Source organism: Microcaecilia unicolor, chromosome 5, assembly GCF_901765095.1.
Source record: "Microcaecilia unicolor chromosome 5, aMicUni1.1, whole genome shotgun sequence".
NCBI lineage: Eukaryota > Metazoa > Chordata > Amphibia > Gymnophiona > Siphonopidae > Microcaecilia > Microcaecilia unicolor.
In genome coordinates this window covers 71,046,420-71,070,244 of record NC_044035.1, presented here as the reverse complement: position 1 = coordinate 71,070,244, position 23,825 = coordinate 71,046,420, and the positions used below count along the sequence as shown (strand labels likewise).

At 46.8% G+C, this 23,825-nt stretch overlaps 1 protein-coding gene across 3 annotated transcripts in view; it reads right to left on the bottom strand.

Moving 5' to 3' along the window:
- The window catches only part of LRRC27 (leucine rich repeat containing 27), a 253,824-nt gene that overhangs the window by 112,831 nt on the left and 117,168 nt on the right, over window positions 1-23,825 (bottom strand). For all 3 annotated transcript variants that reach the window (XM_030202987.1, XM_030202988.1, XM_030202986.1), the window contains 2 exons: window positions 20,688-20,834; window positions 17,620-17,863 (listed from right to left, as the gene is read on the bottom strand). In XM_030202987.1, coding sequence (XP_030058847.1) covers window positions 17,620-17,863; window positions 20,688-20,834 — 391 coding nt within the window. The remainder of the gene's footprint in view (window positions 1-17,619; window positions 17,864-20,687; window positions 20,835-23,825) is intronic.

The window sequence follows — 23,825 nt, the reverse complement described above, 5'->3', positions numbered from 1 at the left end:
GTTAATTAAGGTGTAAGGAAGTAGAGTATTTGCAAAGGTTACTAAGGGCAATCTGATTACTAGGCTAGCTTCAAAGGGTTTGTTTGAAGTAGTCTCCTTAGAATTCAAACTATATAGAGAGGAAAGGAAGTTCTGAGAAAAGAGGGCATTTTTCTGGTAAGTGACATTATTTTGTTCTGTGCTTGGTAACTTAAAGATTGGGTTCAAAAGAGGAATTGTAGGATATTGATAAACACAGAATTTAAATTAAAAAAAAACCTCACAAACTTTATTAGCTAGTCTCCAGACCCTTTTCCCCATAGTTTTAAAATTAGAATTTCCCGCCACAGCATTAACAGACTCTAGAAGGAACAGCAGGGCCTAGTTCAGTCCTTATTCTCACCTATCCTCCATAGCTCCCACCCACCCAAGCTCAACTGTTCTTTTATTGTCAATTATTAAATTAGAACAACAAAAGGACAGTTTTCATTAGAGTTTTAATCACATTTAATTAGTTTATGAGAAGCAAACATTAAATAAATTACATATTACACCATATATTCTTAAGACTCATTGTATTTATCTGATATCCCTACTACCTTAAGAAGTTTTAATTAATCAATTCTATAATACTAAGATGCAGACAGAAGTTCACCAGTGAGATGGGCACTATCCAGCTTTTGCACTGAGTGCCACATGTATGATTATCTCCCAGTTGGTGAGAGGTTATATGTGTATGCTCGAAGCAAAGAGCTCCTGGTTCTCAAAGAACGAGTCTGTTCCCTTGAGTCTAGAGTAGCAGACTTGGAAGAGCTGAGGGAGACAGAGAATTACACAGAGGAGGCCTACAGGGAAGTTGTAGAGAAGTCCCACCTCCAGTCTGGCAGCTCCTGTGCTGCCTTGGAGGAGGGAGGTCTTCTAAAAGGAAAGCATCACCCTGGTGCAGCTAGAAGTAATCCTGTAGCCAGGACCAGCCCACCAAGTGATGCAATATCCTCACGCACCGAAGATGTATCGCCAGGAGCTTCTGGCCAGGAGTGAAGGGTTAGGACGGCTGTTGTACATAAGTACATAAGTAATGCCACACTGGGAAAAGACCAAGGGTCCATCGAGCCCAGCATCCTGTCCACGACAGCGGCCAATCCAGGCCAAGGGCACCTGGCAAGCTTCCCAAACATACAAACATTCTATACATGTTATTCCTGGAATTGTGGATTTTTCCCAAGTCCATTTAATAGCGGTTTATGGTCTTGTTCTTTAGGAAACCGTCTAACCCCTTTTTAAACTCTACCAAGCTAACCGCCTTCACCACATTCTCCGGCAACAAATTCCAGAGTTTAATTACGCGTTGGGTGAAGAAATGTTTTCTCCGATTTGTTTTAAATTTACTACACTGTAGTTTCATCACATGCCCCCTAGTCCTAGTATTTTTGGAAAGCGTGAACAGATGCTTCACATCCACCTGTTCCACTCCACTCATTATTTTATATACCTCTATCATGTCTCCCCTCAGCCGTCTCTTCTCCAAGCTGAAAAGCCCTAGTCTCCTTAGTCTTTCTTCATAGGGAAGTCGTCCCATCCCTGCTATCATTTTAGTCGCCCTTTGCTGCACCTTTTCCAATTCTACTATATTTCTTGAGATGCGGCGACCAGAATTGAACACATTACTCAAGGTGCGGTCAAACTATGGAGCGATACAATGGCATTATAACATCCTCACACCTGTTTTCCATACCTTTCCTAATAATACCCAACATTCTATTCACTTTCCTAGCCGCAGCAGCACACTGAGCAGAAGGTTGTAGTTTGGTAATTCGATTATTAAGCATGTAGATAGTTGGGTGGCTGGTGGACGTGAGAATTTCCTGTTCACTTGCTTGCCTGGTGTGAAAGTGGCGGACCTCATGTGTCACTAGACAGGATTTTAGATAGTGCTGGTGCTGTCTTGGTACATGTAGGTACCAATGACATAGGAAAATGTGGGAGAGAGGTTCTGGAAGCCAAATTTAGGCTTCTAAATAGAAAGCTCAAATCCAGAACCTCTAGGGTAGCATTTTCCGAAGTGTTCCCTGTTCCACGTCAGGGCCCAAGAGACAGGCAGAGCCCCGGGTGCGTGAATAAGGCAATGGTGCAGGGAGAAGGGTTTTAGATTTGTAAGGAACTCGGCAACATTCTGGGGAAGGGGGAGCCTATTCTGAAATGATGAGCTCCACCTTAACCAAGGTGGGAGCAGGCTGCTGGCATTGAAATTTAAAAAGGAGATAGAGCAGCTTTTAAACTAGAACCTGGGGGAAGGCCGACAGTCATTCAAAAGTGCATGGTTCGGAATAAGGTATCTTTCAAAGATATCACCAAAACAGGGAATATAGGGTATCCTGATAGCGAGGTTGCAATAGAGACCATAGTAGACCAGGAGGGGCATAATCGAACGGGGCGCCCAAGTTTTCCTGAGGGCGTCCTGGCAGGACGTCCCGCGAAGGGGCGGGGAAACCTCAAAACAAGATGGGCGGCCATCTTTCATTTTGATAATATGGTCGGGGACGCCCACATCTCCACATTTAGGTCAGCCTTAAAGATGGTCGTCTCTAGAGATGGTCGTCCCCGATTTTCGGCGATAATGGAAACCGAGGATGCCCATCTCAGAAATTACCAAATCCAAGCCCTTTGGTCGTGGAGGAGCCAGCATTCGTAGTGTACTGGTCCCCCTCACATGCCAGGACATCAACCGGGCACCCTATGGGGCACTGCAGTGGACTTCAGAAAAAGCTCCCAGGTGCATAGATCCCTTACCTTGTGTGCTGAGCCCACCAACCTCCCAAAACCCACTACCCACAACTGTACAGCACTACAACAACTGTACACCACTACCATAGTCCTTAGGGATGAAGGGGAACACCTAGATATGGGTACAGTGGGTTTGTGGTGGGTTTTGGAGGGCTCACATTTACCACCACAAGTTTAACAGGTGTGTGTGGGGGGGGGGGGGGGGGGAATGGGCCTGGGTCCGCTTGCCTGAAGTGCACTGCAGTACCCACTAAAACTGCTCCAGGGACATACATACTGCTGTCATGGAGCTGGGTATGATATTTGAGGCTGGCGTAGAGGCTTGAAAAAATATTAATTTTTTTTTTTAGGGTGGGAGGGGGTTAGTGACTACTGGGGGAGTAGGGGGAGGTCATCCCCGATTCCCTCCGGTGGTCATCTGGTCATTTATGGCACATTTTTGTGGCTTGATCGTAAAAAAATGGACCAAGTAAAGTCGGCCATGTGTTCGTCAGGGACGCCCTTCTTTTTTCCATTATCGGCTGAGGATGCCCATGTGTTAAGCACTCTCCAGTCCCGCCTTCGCTACGCTTCCGACACGCCCCCAGGAACTTTGGTTGTCCCCGCGACGGAAAGCAGTAGAGGGCGCCCAAAATTGGCTTTCGCTGATTTGGGCAATCCTGGGAGAAGGACGCCCATCTCCCAAATTGTGTCGAAAGATGGGCGCCCTTCTCTTTCGATAATAAGCCCACAGGTGTCTTTAAATAAAAAGCAGACAAAAGATTGCAAATTAACACTGTCAACTGCTGAGCAAGATGTAAATAGGAACAACAAACATAATTTGAAATGTCTATATGCGAATGCCAGAAGCCTAAGAAATAAGATGGGAGAGTTAGAATATACTGCACTAAATGAAATATTAGACATAATAGGCATTTCTGAGACCTGGTGGAATGAGGATAACTACTACTACTACTACTACTACTTGACATTTCTAAAGCGCTACTAGGGTTACGCAGCGCTGTACAATTTAACATAGAAGGACAGTCCCTGCTCAAAGGAGCTTACAATCTAAAGGATAACCAGTGGGACACTGTCATACCGGGGTACAAATTATATCATAATGATAGGGTCGATCGAATTGGTGGAGGGGTAGCATTGTAAAGGAGAGCCTTGAATCAAATATTATTGAAAATTCTGCAGGAAACAAAACACATCTTGGAATCCCTATGGATTGAAATTTCATGTGTAAAGGGGAAAAAGATAGTGATAGGAGTGTACTACATCCAGCTGGCCAGAATGAACAGACGGATGTAGAAATGTTATCAGAAATTAGGGAGGCTAACAAACTGGGGAACACAATAACAACGGGTGATTTCAATTACCCCAATATTGACTGGATAAATGTAACATCAGGACATGCTAGGGAGGTAAAATTCCTTGACGAAATCAAGGACTGCTTTATTGAGCAGCTGGTACAGGAGCCAACAAGAGGAGGAAGAATTCTAGACCTAGTCCTTGGTGGAGTGCTTGATCTGGTGCAGGAGGTAATGGTGATGGGGATGCTTAATAACAGTGATCATAATATGATCTGATTTGATATCGGCTTTGAGCAAATACACACATGAATTCCAATATGGTAGCATTTAACTTTCAAAAAGGAGACTATGATAAAATGAGAGGAACAGTGAAAAAAAAACTGAGAGTGCCAGCTGCGAAGGTCAAAATTTTACATCAGGCATAGATGCTGTTCAAAAATACCATCCTGGAAGCCCAGGTCAAATATATTCCATGTATTAAACAAGAAGGAAGTAAGACCAAAAGATAGCCTGCATGGTTAAAAAGTGAGGTGAAGGAAGCTATTAGAACTAAAAGAAAATCCTTCAGAAAATGGAAGGAGGATCCGACTGAAAATGATAAGAAACAGCATAAGGAATGGCAAGTCAAATGCAAAGCGCTGATAAGGAAGGCAAAGAAGGACTTTGAAAAAAATATTGCATTAGAGGCAAAAACACGTGGAGGGGCATAATCGAACGGAAACGCCTATCTCCATGGGCGTTTATCTCCGAGAATGAGTCCGTGAAGGGGAGGGCCAAAGCGTATTTTCGTAAAAATGGACGTTTTTGAGCTGGGCATTTGTTTTTTTAGCGATAATGGAAACTAAAAACGCCCAGCTCAAAAACGTCCTAATCCGAGCCATTTGGTCGTAGTACACTGACCCCCTGATATGCCAGGACACCAACTGGGCACCCTAGGTTAGTGCGGTGGACTTCAGAAAAAGCTCCCACATGCATAGCTCCCTTACCACGGGTGCTGAGCTCCCAACTCCCCTCCCCCAAAACCCACTACCCACAAATGTACAACACTACCATAGCTTTTAGGGGTGAAGGGGGCACCTACATGTGGGTACAGTGTGTATTGGAGGCCTCCCATTTACCAGCACAAGTGTTACAGGTGGGGGGGATGGGCCTGGGTCCACGTGGCTGAAGTGCACTGCGGTACTCACTAAAAGTGCTCCAGGGACCTGCATACACGCAGGCTTCAAGGACTTGTTGCTGCTGTATAACTTTGGCACACCAGTTGACACCTGAAGACTAATCTCTCCGAAAACGTCCTTTGTTGGAATAAGCACGTTTACTCACAGTTAACTGCAGATCAGAGGTTGTGCCCCACTGGCAACGAGTCTCCCTGGTACTGAGATTAGCAGTAGGTCAGAGCTGGCAGAATGGTGTACAATGCCCTCTTTCAGCAACATTCAAGGTAAGAACTAAGTTCTCTAACGTGGCTAACACATGGAAGGGATCTAAAACTGGCTTACAAAAATGGCCACTACCTCATGGACTACTGGAAACAAAACTGGACACACTCTGACCCAGTAGGCAGGGGGAAAAGCACCATGGGAGAAGAGCCTACCAACTACCAACATCGTGAGACTGTAACACTATCTAATGAAATCACGGAGCCCAATACCCTACACCCACCACAATGCAATGCTGATGTGACCCTGTAGTGCTCCCGAGAACTACATCTGACCCAGGGAAAGACTGTCACAGGATAGAACACATTCTGCTGTCATGGAGGTGGGTACGGCATTTGAGGCTGGCATAGAGGCTGGAAAAAAAGTTTTTAAAGTGGGGGTTTTTTTTGGTGGGAGGGGTTTACTGACCACTGGGGGAGTCCAGGGAGGTCATCCCCGATTCCCTCCAGTGGTCATCTGGGCAGTTGGGGGACTTTTTTGGGACTTGTTTGTGAAAAAAAAGGGTCCAAAAAAAGTGACCCAAAATCGCAGCAAAAACGCCTTTTTTTTTCGATTATCAGCTAAAGACGCCCATCTCTCCTCGGCTGATAACCACGCCCCAGTCCCGCCTTCACCACGCCGCCAACACGCCCCCGTCAACTTTATTCATTTCCGCAACGGAGTGCAGTTGGAAACGCCCAAAATCGGCTTTCGATGATACCAATTTGGGCGCCTTTGCGAGAAAAACGCCCATCTCCCGATTTGGGTCAAAATATAGGCGTTTTTCTCTTTCAAAAATAAGCAGGATAGTAATTTTTTTTTTTTTAGGTATATTAAAAGGAAGAAGCCAGCAAAAGACTCAGTTGGACCGCTAGAAGACATAGGGGTAAAACGGGCACTGAGGGAAGACAAAGCCATAGTGGAGAGATTAAATGAATTCTTTGCTTCGGTCTTCACCAATGAAGATTTGGGAGAGATACCAGTGCCAGAAAAGATATTCAAAGCTGATGAGTCAGAGAAACTGAATGAAATCTCTATAAACTCGGGAGGTGTAATGGCGCAATCTGACAAATTGAAAAGTAGCAAATCACCTGGATTGGATAGTATTCATCCCAGAGTACTGATAGAATTGAAAAATGAACTTGTAAAACTATTGTTAGTAACATGTAATTTATCTTTAAAATCAAGAATCGTACTGGAAGATTGGAGGATGGCCAATGTAACACCGATTTTTAAAAAAGTTCCCAGAGGTGCTCCGGGAAATTATAGACCGGTGAGCCTGACATCAGTGCTGGGCAAAATGGTAGATAGAGGCTATTATAAAGAACAAAATTACAGAGCATATTCAAAAGCATGGATTAATGAGACAAAGCCAACATGGATTTAGTGAAGGAAAATCTTGCCTCGCCAGTCTATTACTTTTCTTTGAAAGGGTGAACAAACGTGGATAAAGGTGAGCCGATCAATATTGTGTATCTGGATTTTCAAAAGACATTTGACAAAGTACCCATGAAAGACTCCAGGGGAAATTGGAAAGTCATGGGATAGGAGGTAGTATACTGTTGTGGATTAAAAACTGGTTAAAATATAGAAAACAAAAACTAGGGTTAAATGGTCAGTATTCTCAATGGAGAAGGGTAGATAGTGGGGTTGACAGCCCCCGGGAAAAAGAATCTCTGTCTTCACATAACAGCAATGCCTAGTGGCCGGATTTAGAGTCCACAATTACAGGGCTCTGGAAGGAGCCTTGGTACATGGCTCTGGAGGTCTGCTGCTACAAAGTAAACTAAGAGGGGATACAGAACAAGGGAAATAAATTTCCAAGTAACTCCAACCAGATGTCTATCCTGTCCCAGATTCAGTGGATCAGGGCTTTGGAATGAGCTTTGGTACATAGCTCTGGCTAAGGACTGCTGCTAAAATGTAAGCTAAGAGGGGATATGGAACAACGGAAAACATTTTCCAAGTAGCTCCAACTGCAAGCCTATCCTGTCCAGGATTCAATTGATCAGGAAACCCAAAAGAACAGGAAGGAACTGCTGTTTCTGCCGTTCCACAAAAGTGTACCTTTGAAAATGCTATGTATAAATGACATTTCCTTCCCCAAACACAGCTTCAGAAATGCTGCTTTTAACTCCTTACTCTCACTCATTTGTTCAGCACCCATGTTTTACCATTCCCACCTTAATAATTCCCTTATCTCTTATTTGTCCTGTTTGTCTGTCCTAATCTACTATAATAAAACTCACCCTCAACGTTCTGAAGACAACGTTCTGAAGTCACTCAGTCACTCCCTGAAGGGTTCATGGATTGATGGTGGTGAAGCCACAACACTGACCATATCTCTCTGCCCCGCCCTCGCATGACGGACCAATCAGAAGAAACATCCTCAACATTCTGAAACACAAAGGACCATCACAACACCGTTCCCAGGCAACACTAGGCAACGTAAGACAGACCAATCAGAAGAAACTACGTGACAATAAGGGAGGAGCATTCCCCAGCAGAATGGCTCATTATCTGTGCAGCACGGAGAGCACAGAACCACCGCTGGAACGAGAGAAGAATATTCCTGCTGTGGGTATGTGCAAAAATAGACCGGGGGGGGGGGGGGGGGGGGGGGGAAGAAATGTTTACATGCCAGTACTGAAGAGTGCCAGAGGGCCTATAGCACAGACTATATTTGGGATCGCTTGACATGGAGTCAGAGGAGCCGGAAAACAACATGCCCGTCACCATCTGGGACGTGGGCGAACAGGACAAGCTGTGGCCCAGCTGGAAGGATTACCTGCGACCCAGCCAGCAGCAAACAGCGACCAAGGAAGGGGGAGGAGTAGGGAAACACATGGAGCGTGTTTCCCTACTCCTTCCCTGCCTAGGAATCGCTGGAGACTGGCTGCCAAACTAACGAAACAACCGCACACCGACGCACCACCTCCATCATTCAAAAGGCATCCACTCTTTCTTTAACAGAAATGCAAACTAATAATACAAAACAAAGAATACCCGTTTTCTCACGCAGGTACAGGTAACTCCCCACCCCCTTCCTCTTCCCCTTTTGCCAAAGCGGCCGTGCCCAACAATCCCCAGCCTCAGGCAAGCCGTCTCCCACCTCAGGGATTCCCCGAGCACCCGGAAAAAGACGGCGCAGCTTCCCGCAGCGCATGTTCCAGCATTCCCCTGCAGCCGGCCTGAAATGGACCGAACATACCGGATCACCACCCAATGGCCCAAGACCGTGCTCCTCTCCCTTCCACCAACTTAAAACAACCATCCCCGTCCTCAGGCAAGCCGTCTCCCACCTCCAGGATGCCCAGAACCCCAGCTCAATGGAAAAAGACGGCGCTGCTTCCCACAGCACATTTCTCTTCCAGTGTTCCCCTACAGCAGCCCTGAAACGGCCAAAAAATACCAACAGACCAAGAACGTGCTCCTCTACCTTCCGCCCATCTAAAACAACACTGCTGCCTCAGCACAACACAAAAAAAAAAAAACCCAGAAAAAACAATCCACCACTCAGCAAAGGCTGACCCCCCTACAACCACATTTATATTTCACCAACAGAAAGACCCCCCTCCACAAACCTCCTTGACAGACAAAACCACACACACACAATACAACAGACACACACCCTCAAAGCCACACACCAAACCATCCCACTTTGCCAGCATAGCACAGCACATCCCCCAACCCCCCAAGCAAAAAAACAAAACAAAAAAAAAAGACACACATCAACAACCTGCACACACACCCCACCCTCACACACTCACACACACACACAAAATAACTCTGTGACACATACACACACACACACACACACACACAAAAAAGCCACATGCTAGCGCCCGTTTCATTGGTTTCGGAAACGGGCCTTTTTTACTAGTTAGATTATAAGCTCTGTTGAGCAGGAACTCTCTGTTTATGTCCAGTGTACAGAACTGCACACATCTAGTAGCACTACAGAAATGATAAGTTGTAGTAGTAGATGCACTGTGGAAAGCTTGCATGCTTTTAGTCAAACAGAGGGCAGCAATTTTCACATTGGCTAGTTTACCTGTTTTAATGGCTTTAAAAATTGTCTTTTACATGTGCAATATATAAAGGACCTTATTCTGCAAAGGTTATGCTCCTAAATTTCTTTTCCTAAATTACGAACATAACCTATTTTGGAGCACAGAGTATGCTTGTAATGTAGGAGAATAAAGTTAGGAGCATAAATTTAGGAGCATCGGTCCAAGATGGCTGCCGTTTGAACCTGACGTTCGTGACTATTCTCTATGATTCCTACATTTTACCGTTATGCCAAAAAGAAGGGATCGGGCCTCTTCCGTGGCCTCTCAGCGGCAGAGTTTCCTCTCAGTGGTCGGCTCGATAGATTCTTTTTTTACAGAGAACAAGGACTCCTGCGACGTCGGACAGCAGCCCGCTGGACCAGTCCAGGGCGGATGGACGACCCGGAACGATTCCTGGGCTGGAGGTTTCCCTTGGCCCTGATGAGAGAGCTCCTCCCCCAGAACCGCGTGGCAGCAGCTCCATGATGTCGGTGTCTTCAGTCCTGCACGTGAAAGATTCAGCAGGAATTGAAAGACGAGAGGCATTTCATGAACTGAGGGAGCTCAGGGGAGTTTGGAGTTGCCGGCTGTTCCAGCAGGGGCTGAAGCGGCTACATTTACTATCAGGGAGATGGAATTTGTGAGCAAGGAGAGAAAGTATCCTAAAACGGAATCTGAGGTACTGACTACTCAATTTATTTTATCATTTTCTAAACCCTCTGAGGTAACACCAGATAGTTTGTGGTGTTTAATTGTGGACCTGGGAAAGCATTATGCCCTCAGGTTCATAAACTGAATCAAGATTTGAATGCCTTAGAAGGGAAGTTAAAAGAAACAGATGCTGGATTAGAATCTGTGATTCAACAGACTAAACTACAAGAGAGAAATCTTCAGTATATTCAGACATTACAAAGTACTACAGTGAAAGATTTGTCCAAATTGAGGAGGAAAACTGAATTGCTTGAAAATTTTTCCAGGAATAATAATCTCCGTTTCCTTAATTTTCTAAACAGTTTGCAATTTCCCCTCGAGATATGTTTAAAAAGTATATAAACAAAATTTTGGAAGTTGCTGAAGATAATATTCCACCTTTTTCACAAGTGTATTATTTGCCTACTAAATCTATAGATAATCAGCAACCTCAAGATAATCAACTCTTGGATGTATTTACACTTTTAGAATCTTCAGATACTGATTTCGTTCCTGCATCAACTTTGGTGAGTACTGTGGTGCTAGCACCAGATAAAATGTGGTTAATGAGAATGTTCTGGGATTGAGAATTCAAAATTTTCCAGATGTTTCTAGAGATGCCCAGAAAAGACATCAACAATTTCTTTTAATGAAACCAGATGTTCTTCAGTTGGGGGCTACTTTTTTCTTACGTTATCCTTGTAAATGTGTAATCAGATACCGATCGGTTAAATATGTTTTTTATGAACCCTCCCATCTTACAGCTTTTGTGTCATCTAAACAGATCACTGGGGGGTGATATCTACTTAGTGATTGGCTCTTGTTTTGGAATAGGAATTCTATGTCATGTTAGGTTAATTTTGCCTTTATAATTTTCTTTAATTCTCCATTACTTGGCATCTTGGACCCAAATTGTGGATTTGAGTATGATTAACAGATGAATCATTTTTCCTTATTTTTGTTTTTTTCCTTTGGTACATCTTTTTTGTTATCATACTTTTCTGTACAAGTATTCTTTTTGCTTGATTAATTTCTGAAATATTGATAAATAAATAAATAAATAAATAAATAAATAAATAAATAAATAAATTAGGAGAAAGCGAATGCTACATACCTGTAGAAGGTATTCTCCGAGGACAGCAGGCTGATTGTTCTCACTGATGGGTGACGTCCACGGCAGCCCCTCCAATCGGAAACTTCACTAGCAAAGTCCTTTGCTAGCCCTCGCGCGCCCGCGCGCACCGCGCATGCGCGGCCGTCTTCCCGCCCGAAACCGGCTCGAGCCGGCCAGTCCAGTATGTAGCAAGACAATACACTTCAAGGGAAGACACAACTCCAAAGGGGAGGCGGGCGGGTTTGTGAGAACAATCAGCCTGCTGTCCTCGGAGAATACCTTCTACAGGTATGTAGCATTCGCTTTCTCCGAGGACAAGCAGGCTGCTTGTTCTCACTGATGGGGTATCCCTAGCCCCCAGGCTCACTCAAAACAACAACATTGGTCAATTGGGCCTCGCAACGGCGAGGACATAACTGAGATTGACCTAAAAAATTTACCAACTAACTGAGAGTGTAGCCTGGAACAGAACAAACAGGGCCCTCGGGGGGTGGAGTTGGATCCTAAAGCCCAAACAGGTTCTGAAGAACTGACTGCCCGAACCGACTGTCGCGTCGGGTATCCTGCTGCAGGCAGTAATGAGATGTGAATGTGTGGACAGATGACCACGTCGCAGCTTTGCAAATTTCCTCCATGGTGGCTGACTTCAAGTGGGCTACCGACGCTGCCATGGCTCTAACATTATGAGCCGTGACATGACCCTCAAGAGCCAGCCCAGCCTGGGCGTAAGTGAAGGAAATGCAATCTGCTAGCCAATTGGATATGGTGCGTTTCCCTACAGCCACTCCCCTCTTGTTGGGATCAAAAGAAACAAACAATTGGGCGGACTGTCTGTGGGGCTGTGTCCGCTCCAGATAGAAGGCCAATGCTCTCTTGCAGTCCAATGTGTGCAGCTGACGTTCAGCAGGGCAGGAATGAGGACGGGGAAAGAATGTTGGCAAGACAATTGACTGGTTCAGATGGAACTCCGACACAACCTTTGGCAGAAACTTAGGGTGAGTGCGGAGGACTACTCTGTTGTGATGAAATTTGGTGTAAGGGGCCTGGGCTACCAGGGCCTGAAGCTCACTGACTCTACGAGCCGAGGTAACTGCCACCAAGAAAATGACCTTCCAGGTCAAGTACTTCGGATGGCAGGAATTCAGTGGCTCGAAAGGAGGTTTCATCAGCTGGGTGAGAACGACATTGAGATCCCATGACACTGTAGGAGGCTTGACAGGGGGCTTTGACAAAAGCAAACCTCTCATGAAGCGAACAACTAAAGGCTGTCCTGAGATCGGCTTACCTTCCACTTGGTAATGGTATGCACTGATTGCACTAAGGTGAACCCTTACGGAGTTGGTCTTCAGACCAGACTCAGACAAGTGGAGAAGGTATTCAAGCAGGGTCTGTGTAGGACAAGAGCGAGGATCTAGGGCCTTGCTGTCACACCAGACGGCAAACCTCCTCCAATGAAAGAAGTAACTTCTCTTAGTGGAGTCTTTCCTGGAAGCAAGCAAGATGCGGGAGACACCCTCTGGCAGACCCAAAGAGGCAAAGTCTACGCCCTCAACATCCAGGCCGTGAGAGCCAGGGACTGGAGGTTGGGATGCAGAAGAGCCCCTTCGTCCTGCGTGATGAGGGTCGGAAAACACTCCAATCTCCACGGTTCTTCGGAGGATAACTCCAGAAGAAGAGGGAACCAGATCTGACGCGGCCAAAAGGGAGCAATCAGAATCATGGTGCCTCGGTCTTGCTTGAGTTTCAACAAAGTCTTCCCCACCAGAGGAATGGGAGGATAAGCATACAGCAGACCTTCCCCCCAATCCAGGAGGAAGGCATCCGACGCCAGTCTGCCGTGGGCCTGAAGCCTGGAACAGAACTGAGGGACCTTGTGGTTCACTTGAGATGCGAAGAGATCCACCAGGGGGGTGCCCCACGCCTGGAAGATCTGTCGCACCACACGGGAATTGAGCGACCACTCGTGAGGTTGCATAATCCTGCTCAACCTGTCGGCCAGACTGTTGTTTACGCCTGCCAGATATGTGGCTTGGAGCACCATGCCTTGACGGCGAGCCCAGAGCCACATGCTGACGGCTTCCTGACACAGGGGGCGAGATCCGGTGCCCCCCTGCTTGTTGACATAGTACATGGCAACCTGATTGTCTGTCTGAATTTGGATAATTTGGTGGGACAGCCGATCTCTGAAAGCCTTCAGAGCGTTCCAGATCGCTCGCAACTCCAGAAGATTGATCTGTAGATCGCTTTCTTGGAGGGACCACCTTCCTTGGGTGTGAAGCCCATCGACATGAGCTCCCCATCCCAGGAGAGACGCATCCGTGGTCAGCACTTTTTGAGGCTGAGGAATTTGGAAGGGACGTCCCAGAGTCAAATTGGAGCAAATCGTCCACCAATACAGGGATTCGAGAAAACTCGTGGACAGGTGGATCACGTCCTCTAGACCCCCGGCGGCCTGATACCACTGGGAGGCTAGGGTCCATTGAGCAGATCTCATGTGAAGGCGGGCCATGGGAGTCACATGAACTGTGGAGGCCATGTGGCCCAGCAATCTCAACATCTGCCGAGCTGTGATCTGCTGGGACGCTCGTACCCGCGAGACGAGGGACAACAAGTTGTTGGCCCTCGCCTCTGGGAGATAGGCGCGAGCCGTCCGAGAATCCAGCAGGGCTCCGATGAATTCGAGTTTCTGCACTGGGAGAAGATGGGACTTTGGGTAATTTATCACAAACCCCAGTAGCTCCAGGAGGCGAATAGTCATCTGCATGGACTGCAGGGCTCCTGCCTCGGATGTGTTCTTCACCAGCCAATCGTCGAGATATGGGAACACGTGCACCCCCAGCCTGCGAAGCGCCGCTGCTACCACAGCTAGGCACTTTGTGAACACCCTGGGCGCAGAGGCGAGCCCAAAGGGTAGCACACAGTACTGGAAGTGGCGTGCGCCCAGCTGAAATCGCAGATACTGTCTGTGAGCTGGCAGTATCGGGATGTGTGTGTAGGCATCCTTCAAGTCCAGAGAGCATAGCCAATCGTTTTGCTGAATCATGGGGAGAAGGGTGCCCAGGGAAAGCATCCTGAACTTTTCTTTTACGAGATATTTGTTCAGGGCCCTTAGGTCTAGGATGGGACGCATCCCCCCTGTTTTCTTTTCCACAAGGAAGTACCTGGAATAGAACCCCAGCCCTTCTTGCCCGGATGGCACGGGCTCGACCGCATTGGCGCTGAGAAGGGCGGAGAGTTCCTCTGCAAGTACCTGCTTGTGCTGGAAGCTGTAGGACTGAGCTCCCGGTGGACAATTTGGAGGTTGAGAGGCCAAATTGAGGGAGTATCCTTGCCGGACTATTTGGAGAACCCACTGATCGGAGGTTATGAGAGGCCACCTTTGGTGAAAAGCTTTCAACCTCCCTCCGACAGGCAGGTCGCCCGGCACTGACACTTGGGTGTCGGCTATGCTCTGCTGGAGCCAGTCAAAAGCTCGCCCCTTGCTTTTGCTGGGGAGCCGCGGGGCCTTGCTGATTCGCACGCTGCTGACGAGAGCGAGCGCGCTGGGGCTTAGCCTGGGCCGCAGGCTGTCGGGAAGGAGGATTGTACCTACGCTTGCCAGAAGTATAGGGAACAGTCTTCCTTCCCCCGAAAAATCGTCTACCTGTAGAGGTAGAAGCTGAAGGCTGCCGGCGGGCGAACTTGTCGAATGCGGTGTCCCGCTGGTGGAGAGACTCTACCACCTGCTCGACTTTTTCGCCAAAAATGTTATCCGCACGGCAAGGCAAGTCCGTAATCCGCTGCTGGACTCTATTCTCCAGGTCGGCGGCACGCAGCCATGAGAGCCTGCGCATCACCACACCTTGAGCAGCGGCCCTGGACGCAACATCAAAAGTGTCATAAACTCCTCTGGCCAGGAATTTTCTGCACGCCTTCAGCTGCCTGACCACCTCCTGAAAAGGCTTGGCTTGCTCAGGGGGAAGAGCATCAACCAAGCCCGCCAACTGCCGCACATTATTCCGCATGTGTATGCTCGTGTAGAGCTGGTAAGACTGGATCTTGGACACGAGCATAGAGGAATGGTAGGCCTTCCTCCCAAAGGAGTCTAAGGTTCTAGCGTCCTTGCCCGGGGGCGCCGAAGCATGTTCCCTAGAACTCTTAGCCTTCTTTAGGGCCAAATCCACAACTCCAGAGTCATGAGGCAACTGAGTGCGCATCAGCTCTGGGTCCCCATGGATCCGGTACTGGGACTCGATCTTCTTGGGAATGTGGGGATTAGTTAATGGTTTGGTCCAGTTCGCAAGCAATGTCTTCTTCAGGACATGGTGCAAGGGAACAGTGGACGCTTCCTTAGGTGGAGAAGGATAGTCCAGGAGCTCAAACATTTCAGCCCTGGGCTCGTCCTCCACAACCACCGGGAAGGGGATGGCCGTAGACATCTCCCGGACAAAGGAGGCAAAAGACAGACTCTCGGGAGGAGAAAGCTGTCTCTCAGGAGAGGGAGTGGGATCAGACGGAAGACCCCCAGACTCCTCGTCAGAGAAATATCTGGGATCTTCCTCTTCCTCCCACGAGGCCTCACCCTCGGTGTCAGACACAAGTTCACGGACCTGTGTCTGCAACCTCGCCCTGCTCGACTCCGTGGAACCCTGTCCACGATGGGGGCGTCGAGAGGTAGACTCCCTCGCCCGCATCGGCGAAGCTCCCTCCGCCGACGTAGTCGGGGAGCCTTCCTGGGAGGTGGCCGCGGTCGGTACCGCACGCGGTACCGACGTCGGGGACCTCAACCTGGGCGATGGGCCAGCCGGCGCCACGCTCGACGGTACCGGTGGCGCAAGCACCGCCGGTACCGGAGGGGTAGGGCGCAACAGCTCTCCCAGAATCTCTGGGAGAACGGCCCGGAGGCTCTCGTTTAGAGCGGCTGCAGAGAAAGGCTGAGGGGTCGATGCAGGCGTCGACGTCAGTACCTGTTCCGGGCGTGGAGGCTGTTCCGGGCTGTCCAGAGCGGAGCGCATCGACACCTCCTGAACAGAGGGTGAGCGGTCCTCTCGGTGCCGATGCCTGCTGGGTGCCGAATCCCTCGGCGACCCAGAGCTCTCGGTGCCGACACGGGGAGGAGACCGGTGTCGATGCTTCTTCGATTTCTTCCGAAGCATGTCACCGGAGCTCCCCGGCACCGACGAGGAGGACGTCGAATCCACCCGTCGCTTCCTCGGGGCCGAGACTGAAGAAGGTCGATCTCGGGGGGGCTGTACCGCAGGAGCCCTCAGGGTAGGCGGAGACCCACCCGAGGGCTCACCGCCACCAGCAGGGGAATGGACAGCCCTCACCTGCACTCCACCCGATGCACCACCGTCCGACGACATCAGCAGACGAGGTCCTGGTACCACCGACGTCGATGCAGCTATCCGATGTCTCGGCGCCGATGCAGAGGCCCGATGCCTCGATGCACTCGATGCAGGGGCGGCCGAGGAAGATGGTCTGGACGCTGACGACGTCGATGCACTCGAAGATCCCGGTGCCGATGCCGACGAAGAGCCCGAGAACAACACGTTCCACTGGGCTAGTCTCGCTACCTGAGTCCGCCTTTGAAGCAGGGAACACAGACTGCAGTTCTGAGGGCGGTGCTCGGCCCCCAGACACTGAAGACACGACGAGTGTCGATCAGTGAGCGAGATAACCCGGGCGCACTGGGTGCACTTCTTGAAGCCGCTGGAAGGCTTCGATGTCATGGGCGGAAAAATCACGCCGGCGAAATCAAAAGCCGAAATGGCGAAATTCGAAGCACCAAATTTAGAGGGAGAAAAAATCTCGACCGAGGCCGAAAAAAGGCCTACCCCGACGACGAAAGAAAACTTACCGGGGCAAAAAAGCTGGAAGTACGGGGAGGATTTACACGAAACCCGGCGGGGGGTTTCCGGAGCACTTCCCGACTATGACAAAACTTTCCCGAAGGAAAAAAACACGTTCAAACAATTGGACGCGCGAGGTCGACTTTCCGGGGCTCGACACGGCGAAAACACGACCGTACCGAGTGCGGACAAAAGAAGACTGGCCGGCTCGAGCCGGTTTCGGGCGGGAAGACGGCCGCGCATGCGCGGTGCGCGCGGGCGCGCGAGGGCTAGCAAAGGACTTTGCTAGTGAAGTTTCCGATTGGAGGGGCTGCCGTGGACGTCACCCATCAGTGAGAACAAGCAGCCTGCTTGTCCTCGGAGAATAACTGTTATAGAATAAAACCCACAATGTGTAAAACCTCATCCCTAGTATCACATGAGTTATTTGCAAACTATATTATTTTTTTTTACCTGATACTATTATCTAGTGTATTCTGGGGAGTTTCTTGTTGTCTTCTTGACTTTAAATCCTCATGAGTCATAGTTTGAAGTTCCATATCTTGTCCTATAAATTCTTTCATTTCTTCTTGGATAATCATTTGCTTCAGCTTTTCAAATCGTTGCATTTCTTCTTCATTTGGCCATTCTTCTGATGATTCTAAACTGGATTTCATTAAGCCCGACAGCTGCAGTTTTTCAACAGGTTTCATCTCTTCTGAAATACAACATATATGCACACCTTATAGAAATCAAACACATACAAGTGGTAATATTCAACCCATGGCAGTCGGAAGTTTTTAAGATGCTGACCGCCAAAGGCTGAAGTGAGCCTAGATATTCAATGCTTGGCTACAGAATAACTGGGTCACAGTGGCCACCAGGGAGCTAACTGAATACCGGTCAATATTCAGACCAGTGCATGGTTAGCTCGGTGGATGAAGTTAGGATAGCCTTAATTGGTTAGCAGACAGAATATGGCCATTAAATGGTTAGGTACTGGCTTCACCCAAGCTTTGTCCATGGATCAACCCAGCACTGACTGGCCAGTGCCACAGTGGTCAGAGTCAATATTCAGCTGAACTGCCCAGAGGGGGGGGGGCACTGACAGCCATTTAACTGGCCAGGAGTCTCTCCTGCCTTGTTAAATGCCTTTGAATACTGGACGCATACGATATAGTAGTGTGGGGTTCACTCAGGGCCGCCCAAAGGCAAAATGCTGCCTGAGGCGGAGCTTGCATGCCCCCCTCTCCCCCCCGAGCATTTTACCTGGTCACGATGACTTTCCAAACCTGGCAGTGGCAGCGATTTCCATACGCTCAAATCAGATTTCTTCTTGAGACTCTAGCAGAATACTCTGCGAGTCTATCTCAGTCCAGGAATAAAATCCAAAGTCTGTATTCTGTATACTGATAACACAGTCTTTTGGGTGAGGCCTAGTAATGTAGCTGAGCTAACCTTGTCAGCTTGTTACAAGGAATTCAGTTCACTAGTGTGTTTAAAAAATCAGTATCTCTCTCTCTCTCTCTGTCACCTCTCAGGTGCCCTGCTGCCGCCGACACCTGCCTCTTCCCTTTACTGTGGCCGCCTGAGTGAAATAGGAAGTTACTTCAGGCGGCCACAGTAAAGGGAAGAGGTGAGTGCCGGTGGCAGCAGGGTAGTGCATGGGAATTTCTGCCGCTGCTGGGTTTGGAAAGTCACTGTGACCAGGTAAAACGCCGCAAAGCCACCTCCCGAGATGCCGCTCCTATCTTAGCCCATTTAGAAATATAAACATGTGTTTTCCTGAAGCTGTCAAAGAGACTACTACTACTACTATTATTTAGCGTTTCTATAGCGCTACAAGGCGTACGCCCTTGCGGAAACAGGAAATGAGGGCGGGACCAGAGCATGAGAGACAGAAGGGAAGGCCGAAGGCGTGCCGAGCAAACAACACACTTTTCGCTGCTGCTGTTAACGCCACCTTAACCCCGACCAGGTATACCTTTTAAATTTTGGAGGAGGAGGGGCCCTGGTGCTTGGTGGGAGGGAGGGAGGCCGGCCTGGTGCTGGGTGCTGGGAGGGAGGGAGGCCTGGTGCTGAGTGCTTGGGAGGCCTGGTGCTGGGTGCTTGGGAGGGAGGCCTGATGCTGGATGCTTGTTGGGAGGGAGGGATGCCTGATGCTGGGAGGGAGGGAGGCCTGATGCTGGGTGCTGGGAGGAAGGCAGGCCTGGTGCTGGGTGGGAGGGAGGCCTGGTGCTGGGTGCTTGGGAGGGAGGCAGGCCTGGTGCTTGGTGGGAGGGATGCCTGGTGCTTGATGGGAGCGAGGGATGTCTGCCGCTGGAAGGGAGGCCTGCCTAGTGCTGGGAGGGAGGGCAGGGGGGAGAGGAGGGTGGCTGGACATGGGTGGCTGGAGGGGAGAGGAGGGTTGCTGGATATGGATGGAGGACAAGAAATGAAAAAGAAAGGAGGAAAGTAAAGAAATAAATGGAAAGGAAGCCCTGGAAATGGAGTTAAGAGAACAGATAGAGAGCAGCAGAATCAGAGACTAGGACCAATATGGATAGAAAAACAAAATCACCAGACAACAAAGGTAGAAAAAATCATGTTATTTTCATTTTAGTGTTTGGAATATGTCCAATTTGAGAATTTACATCTGCTGTGTTATTTGCACTGGGTATACTGGAGCTGTAACAGCTTACAGAAATGATTTATAATGGAAAAAAATCATGTTATTTTTTTCTCCTATACTAGTATAATATTTTCAATGATGTCTGTTTATAAGTGCCATGGCTGGTGTAAGGGGTATGGCTATCATAGGGGTGGAGTCATATGTGGTGACCCTACCCATAATGAGTACCGGCACCTGCGATAAATAATTAGATTTTGGGTTGCTGTTTGGGCACTCGGTCTCTGAAAGGTTCACCATCACTGATCTAGATTGTACCAGGGCAGTCAGTGATAATTTTCAGCAGCATTATCTGCACAGTGCCACATTCCGTGCTGTTTATCTGGGTGGCAGCACCTGCTACCTGAAAAAATAGCTTTAAATATTGGGTGCTCAGTCTCTACAATCAGAGTGGTGACTAATAAACCTTCATGGTACTTTAAAAGCTACAGAGCAGGATAAAAAGGCATTAGTTTTGATGCACTGAAGTCTGTGCTAGCAAGGCAAAAAGTCTGTAGCTGCTGTAGCAAACCCTGCTGGCTATAGAGTGGAATTGAGGAAATAGTTTCAAAGGAGAATCCCTCCTGTTCTAATGCGAAAATATCTGAGCCACCAATAGGACATCTGAGGTGAGCATTCAAAAAACTAAGGCTCCCTTTTGCAAAGCTGCACTAGCAGCTGCCAGTGCGGTAAAGCCAACACAGCCCATTCACTTTGAATGGGCTGTGTCGGCACTTTGTAAAAGGGGCGGTGAGGGAACTATGTGGGTGAACATGACAGGAGGAGGAGTATACTTTGGTATGTTTTATGTAACAAACTGATTGCTTTATATTTGAACTTATATTTAGTTATGACCCTGTAAGGCTTATATTTTTGTGCTATGGATTTTTATTACCTTCAGTCTCTGAGTCTGCCTTCAAAGATGCCTTTTCATTCTGGAGAAAGGAAAGAATAGATTGCAGACCTCTATGTACAATGTCTTCAGGTGGAAACTCAATAGGGCAATGTCTTAGATTCAGGGCCTTCAATGACTTTAAATCACCTAGAAAATGAGTTTACATTTATGACTTTTTAAAACATGTGTAACCTATAGGAATGTGCAGACAGCCATAAACTACAGTCCCTGAATTAATTGCTAAATGATATAATCATACTGCCCTCTTCTGGGTGTTTGGCATTTTAAGACTGAGTACATAGGAACAATCCAGAAATTGTTACAATAGGAAAGATTGAATTTTTTTACTTTGTGTTTTTCATTAAGTATCTTAAATCAGGCAATTCAATAGAAAGCTATTATAAAACTCATTCTGATCTGTGAAACTGTTAGTGTCATTCTTCTTTTGCCTCAAATTTAAGACAGCTTTGAAAACTAACCTTTTCAGCTTGGCTTTTGTGAGTGTCTAGCTTGTGAGAGGGAGCACAAATAACAACAACTCTATATCCCTTTTTACTTCTGCTTCTTTATTTGTTATCAATTAACTTTTGCTATCAATTTCCTATCTGATAAATTGGCATTCCTTTTTATTTCATGATTTGGGTATAAACTTACTTTGTTTTCCCTCAAGAAAGGCAGAACATAAACATAAAATAACATATACAGTCTTCACAATTACAATATTATAAATTGTTGTGGCAAACAATATGCTTATATAGTTTTTATAAATGCATTCAGATCGATAATTATTGCTATGATATAACAAACTTTTATAGAATATGCCATTATTAATGAATTAATTAATCTTGATTTTTGAATGTGGTATCTGTACAATTTGTTTAGAACTAGGGTGTTCATATTTTAATAAAGTACTAAGAGGGTAATTCTATAAGGGGGCAGGCATCTGGATGCAGATGCTAGGACACACCTATTTGAAGCCTATTCTATAAAGAAAAGTGGGTGCTTACTTTTCTTTATAGCATACTAGCGCAAATAGCAGAAAATGTGCCTGTATTTAAGGTGTAAACTCTTACACCAGCCATAGAGCTGGTGTAAATGCTTACGCCTAGATTTTAAAATTCTATGCACATATGTGGCCCACCCATGCTCACTCAAACTCTGACCATGTGAACACCCACCCTCAAAGTACACGCCATTGCATCAAGATGTGTATTTACAGAATACCGTTTAGCTGGAACAGCTCATTTACATAAGTATGTGTTCACATACAAGAATAAATAAATAGAATTTCAGCATTTATGTGCATTCTTGCTGCTTAACACTAGGCAGAATTACCCCCTATGTCTGCATTTTTATTAGGCACTCTGAATCTTCCACCAAAACAATTTTGCTACTTTACATAATCATTTCTACTAAAATCAAGTTATCTTCTGCAACACAGTACTACAAAAATATTTATCTATGCATTTTATTGCCACTGTATGAACTGAACTTCTAACAGAAATAATGGCCTATAAGCTAAAATGTCCTCAGGGTAAGTACAATTGCCAAAGTGCATCATCAAATAATCATGTTCAGTAGAACAGAAAATGGATACGATTAATTTTACAAGGCATATGAAAATGGTGCCATCGACAAAGAGGTTTTCAGCAAACAGGATTAGAAAATTCTCAGAATGAAATTTACCAAGATTCAAATTAAATTAGGACTATGTGGTATAACATTTATTTTTATAGACAGACATCTCTAAAACGGCTGGCAGCAGCTAACACTGACCCCCAGAGATTCTCAGCAGCTACAATACCATCCATAGTCTTATCACCCTCATGATTCTGGAGTTTTCTGAACAATTGAATCCCAGCTCCTGTACTACCTTCTCCCATGTGTTTCAATTTTCCCCTTCCTCCTCGATTCCTATTGGCCTTCCTACTGATCCTTCGCTTACTCTGCCTTTTTCTATACTATATTCCTCTACAGATTTGCCCCATATCAGCTTCCCAATCCAAACCTCTCGCCCTCTCACTATCAAATACAATACAGTGCACATATGATCAGGCAAATAAATAAATACATGACAACACACAGTAAATGTGTGTGCAATCTATACACATTAATTTTCAAGCCATTCAGATTGTACAAATGACAACACGTGAAAGCTGTGCTACTAGCTAGATTCTTCAAAATATCAATTTCCCATTTCATGACTCTTTTGCCTCCTCCTTTACTCTTATTTTTGTCTCATTTCTTTTATATGATAATATTTATTTTACAGTTTTAGATATTCTAAGTATATAATTTGCATAACTTTTATTATTATATATGAAATCTGAGCATCACTCTAGGAATAAATACCATCATGTTTAGTTTAGTTTAGTTACATTTGCTGTACCACCATTTGCTAAGTTGCAGATCAAGGTGGTTTACAATCTACAACCAAAAGAGAAAAACTGAAAAGGAACTACAAACCTGGACAGGAAAGAGCAGTCAGGCACACAAAATCATACAAGCTCAATAAGATAGTGGGACTGAGAGTATAGGGAATTGGGAAGCTGAGAGGGGAAGATAGGTCAGACCCAGTGATAGATCGCAGTTCACCTAGGTGAGGTCAAAAGCAAGACGGAAAAGCCAAGTTTTTAAAGCAATTTTAAAATTTTACATTGAATCCTCAACATGGATGGCTAGTGGTAAAGAATTCCATAAGAAAGGGGTGGCAAAGAAAAACGCGTGTTGTCTCAATGTTTCCAAACAGGCCTGCTTTGGGCCAGGGAGCACGAGTCGGTGGTCATTTATAGAACAAAATGATCGGGCTGGAGAGTATGGGATCATAAGAGATGACAGATCAAGAGGCAAGCCTATCCTAAATGCCTTAAAAGTAAGAATAAGTAGCTTGAACATTACTCGCTGTTCAACTGGGAGCCAGTGATGCCCTTGGAATAGGGGGAAAACATGATCATATTGACGGGCATGACAGAGAGGTTCGATCACCATATTTTGCAAAGACTGTAATTTCTTTAACTGGTAGCGTGGACAACCTACATAGACTATTTACAATAATCAAGTCTAGTGGTCAAAAAAAAAAAAAGAATACGGGCCCCTTTTACAAAAGCAGTGGTAAGCCCAATGAAGGCTTACCGCTCA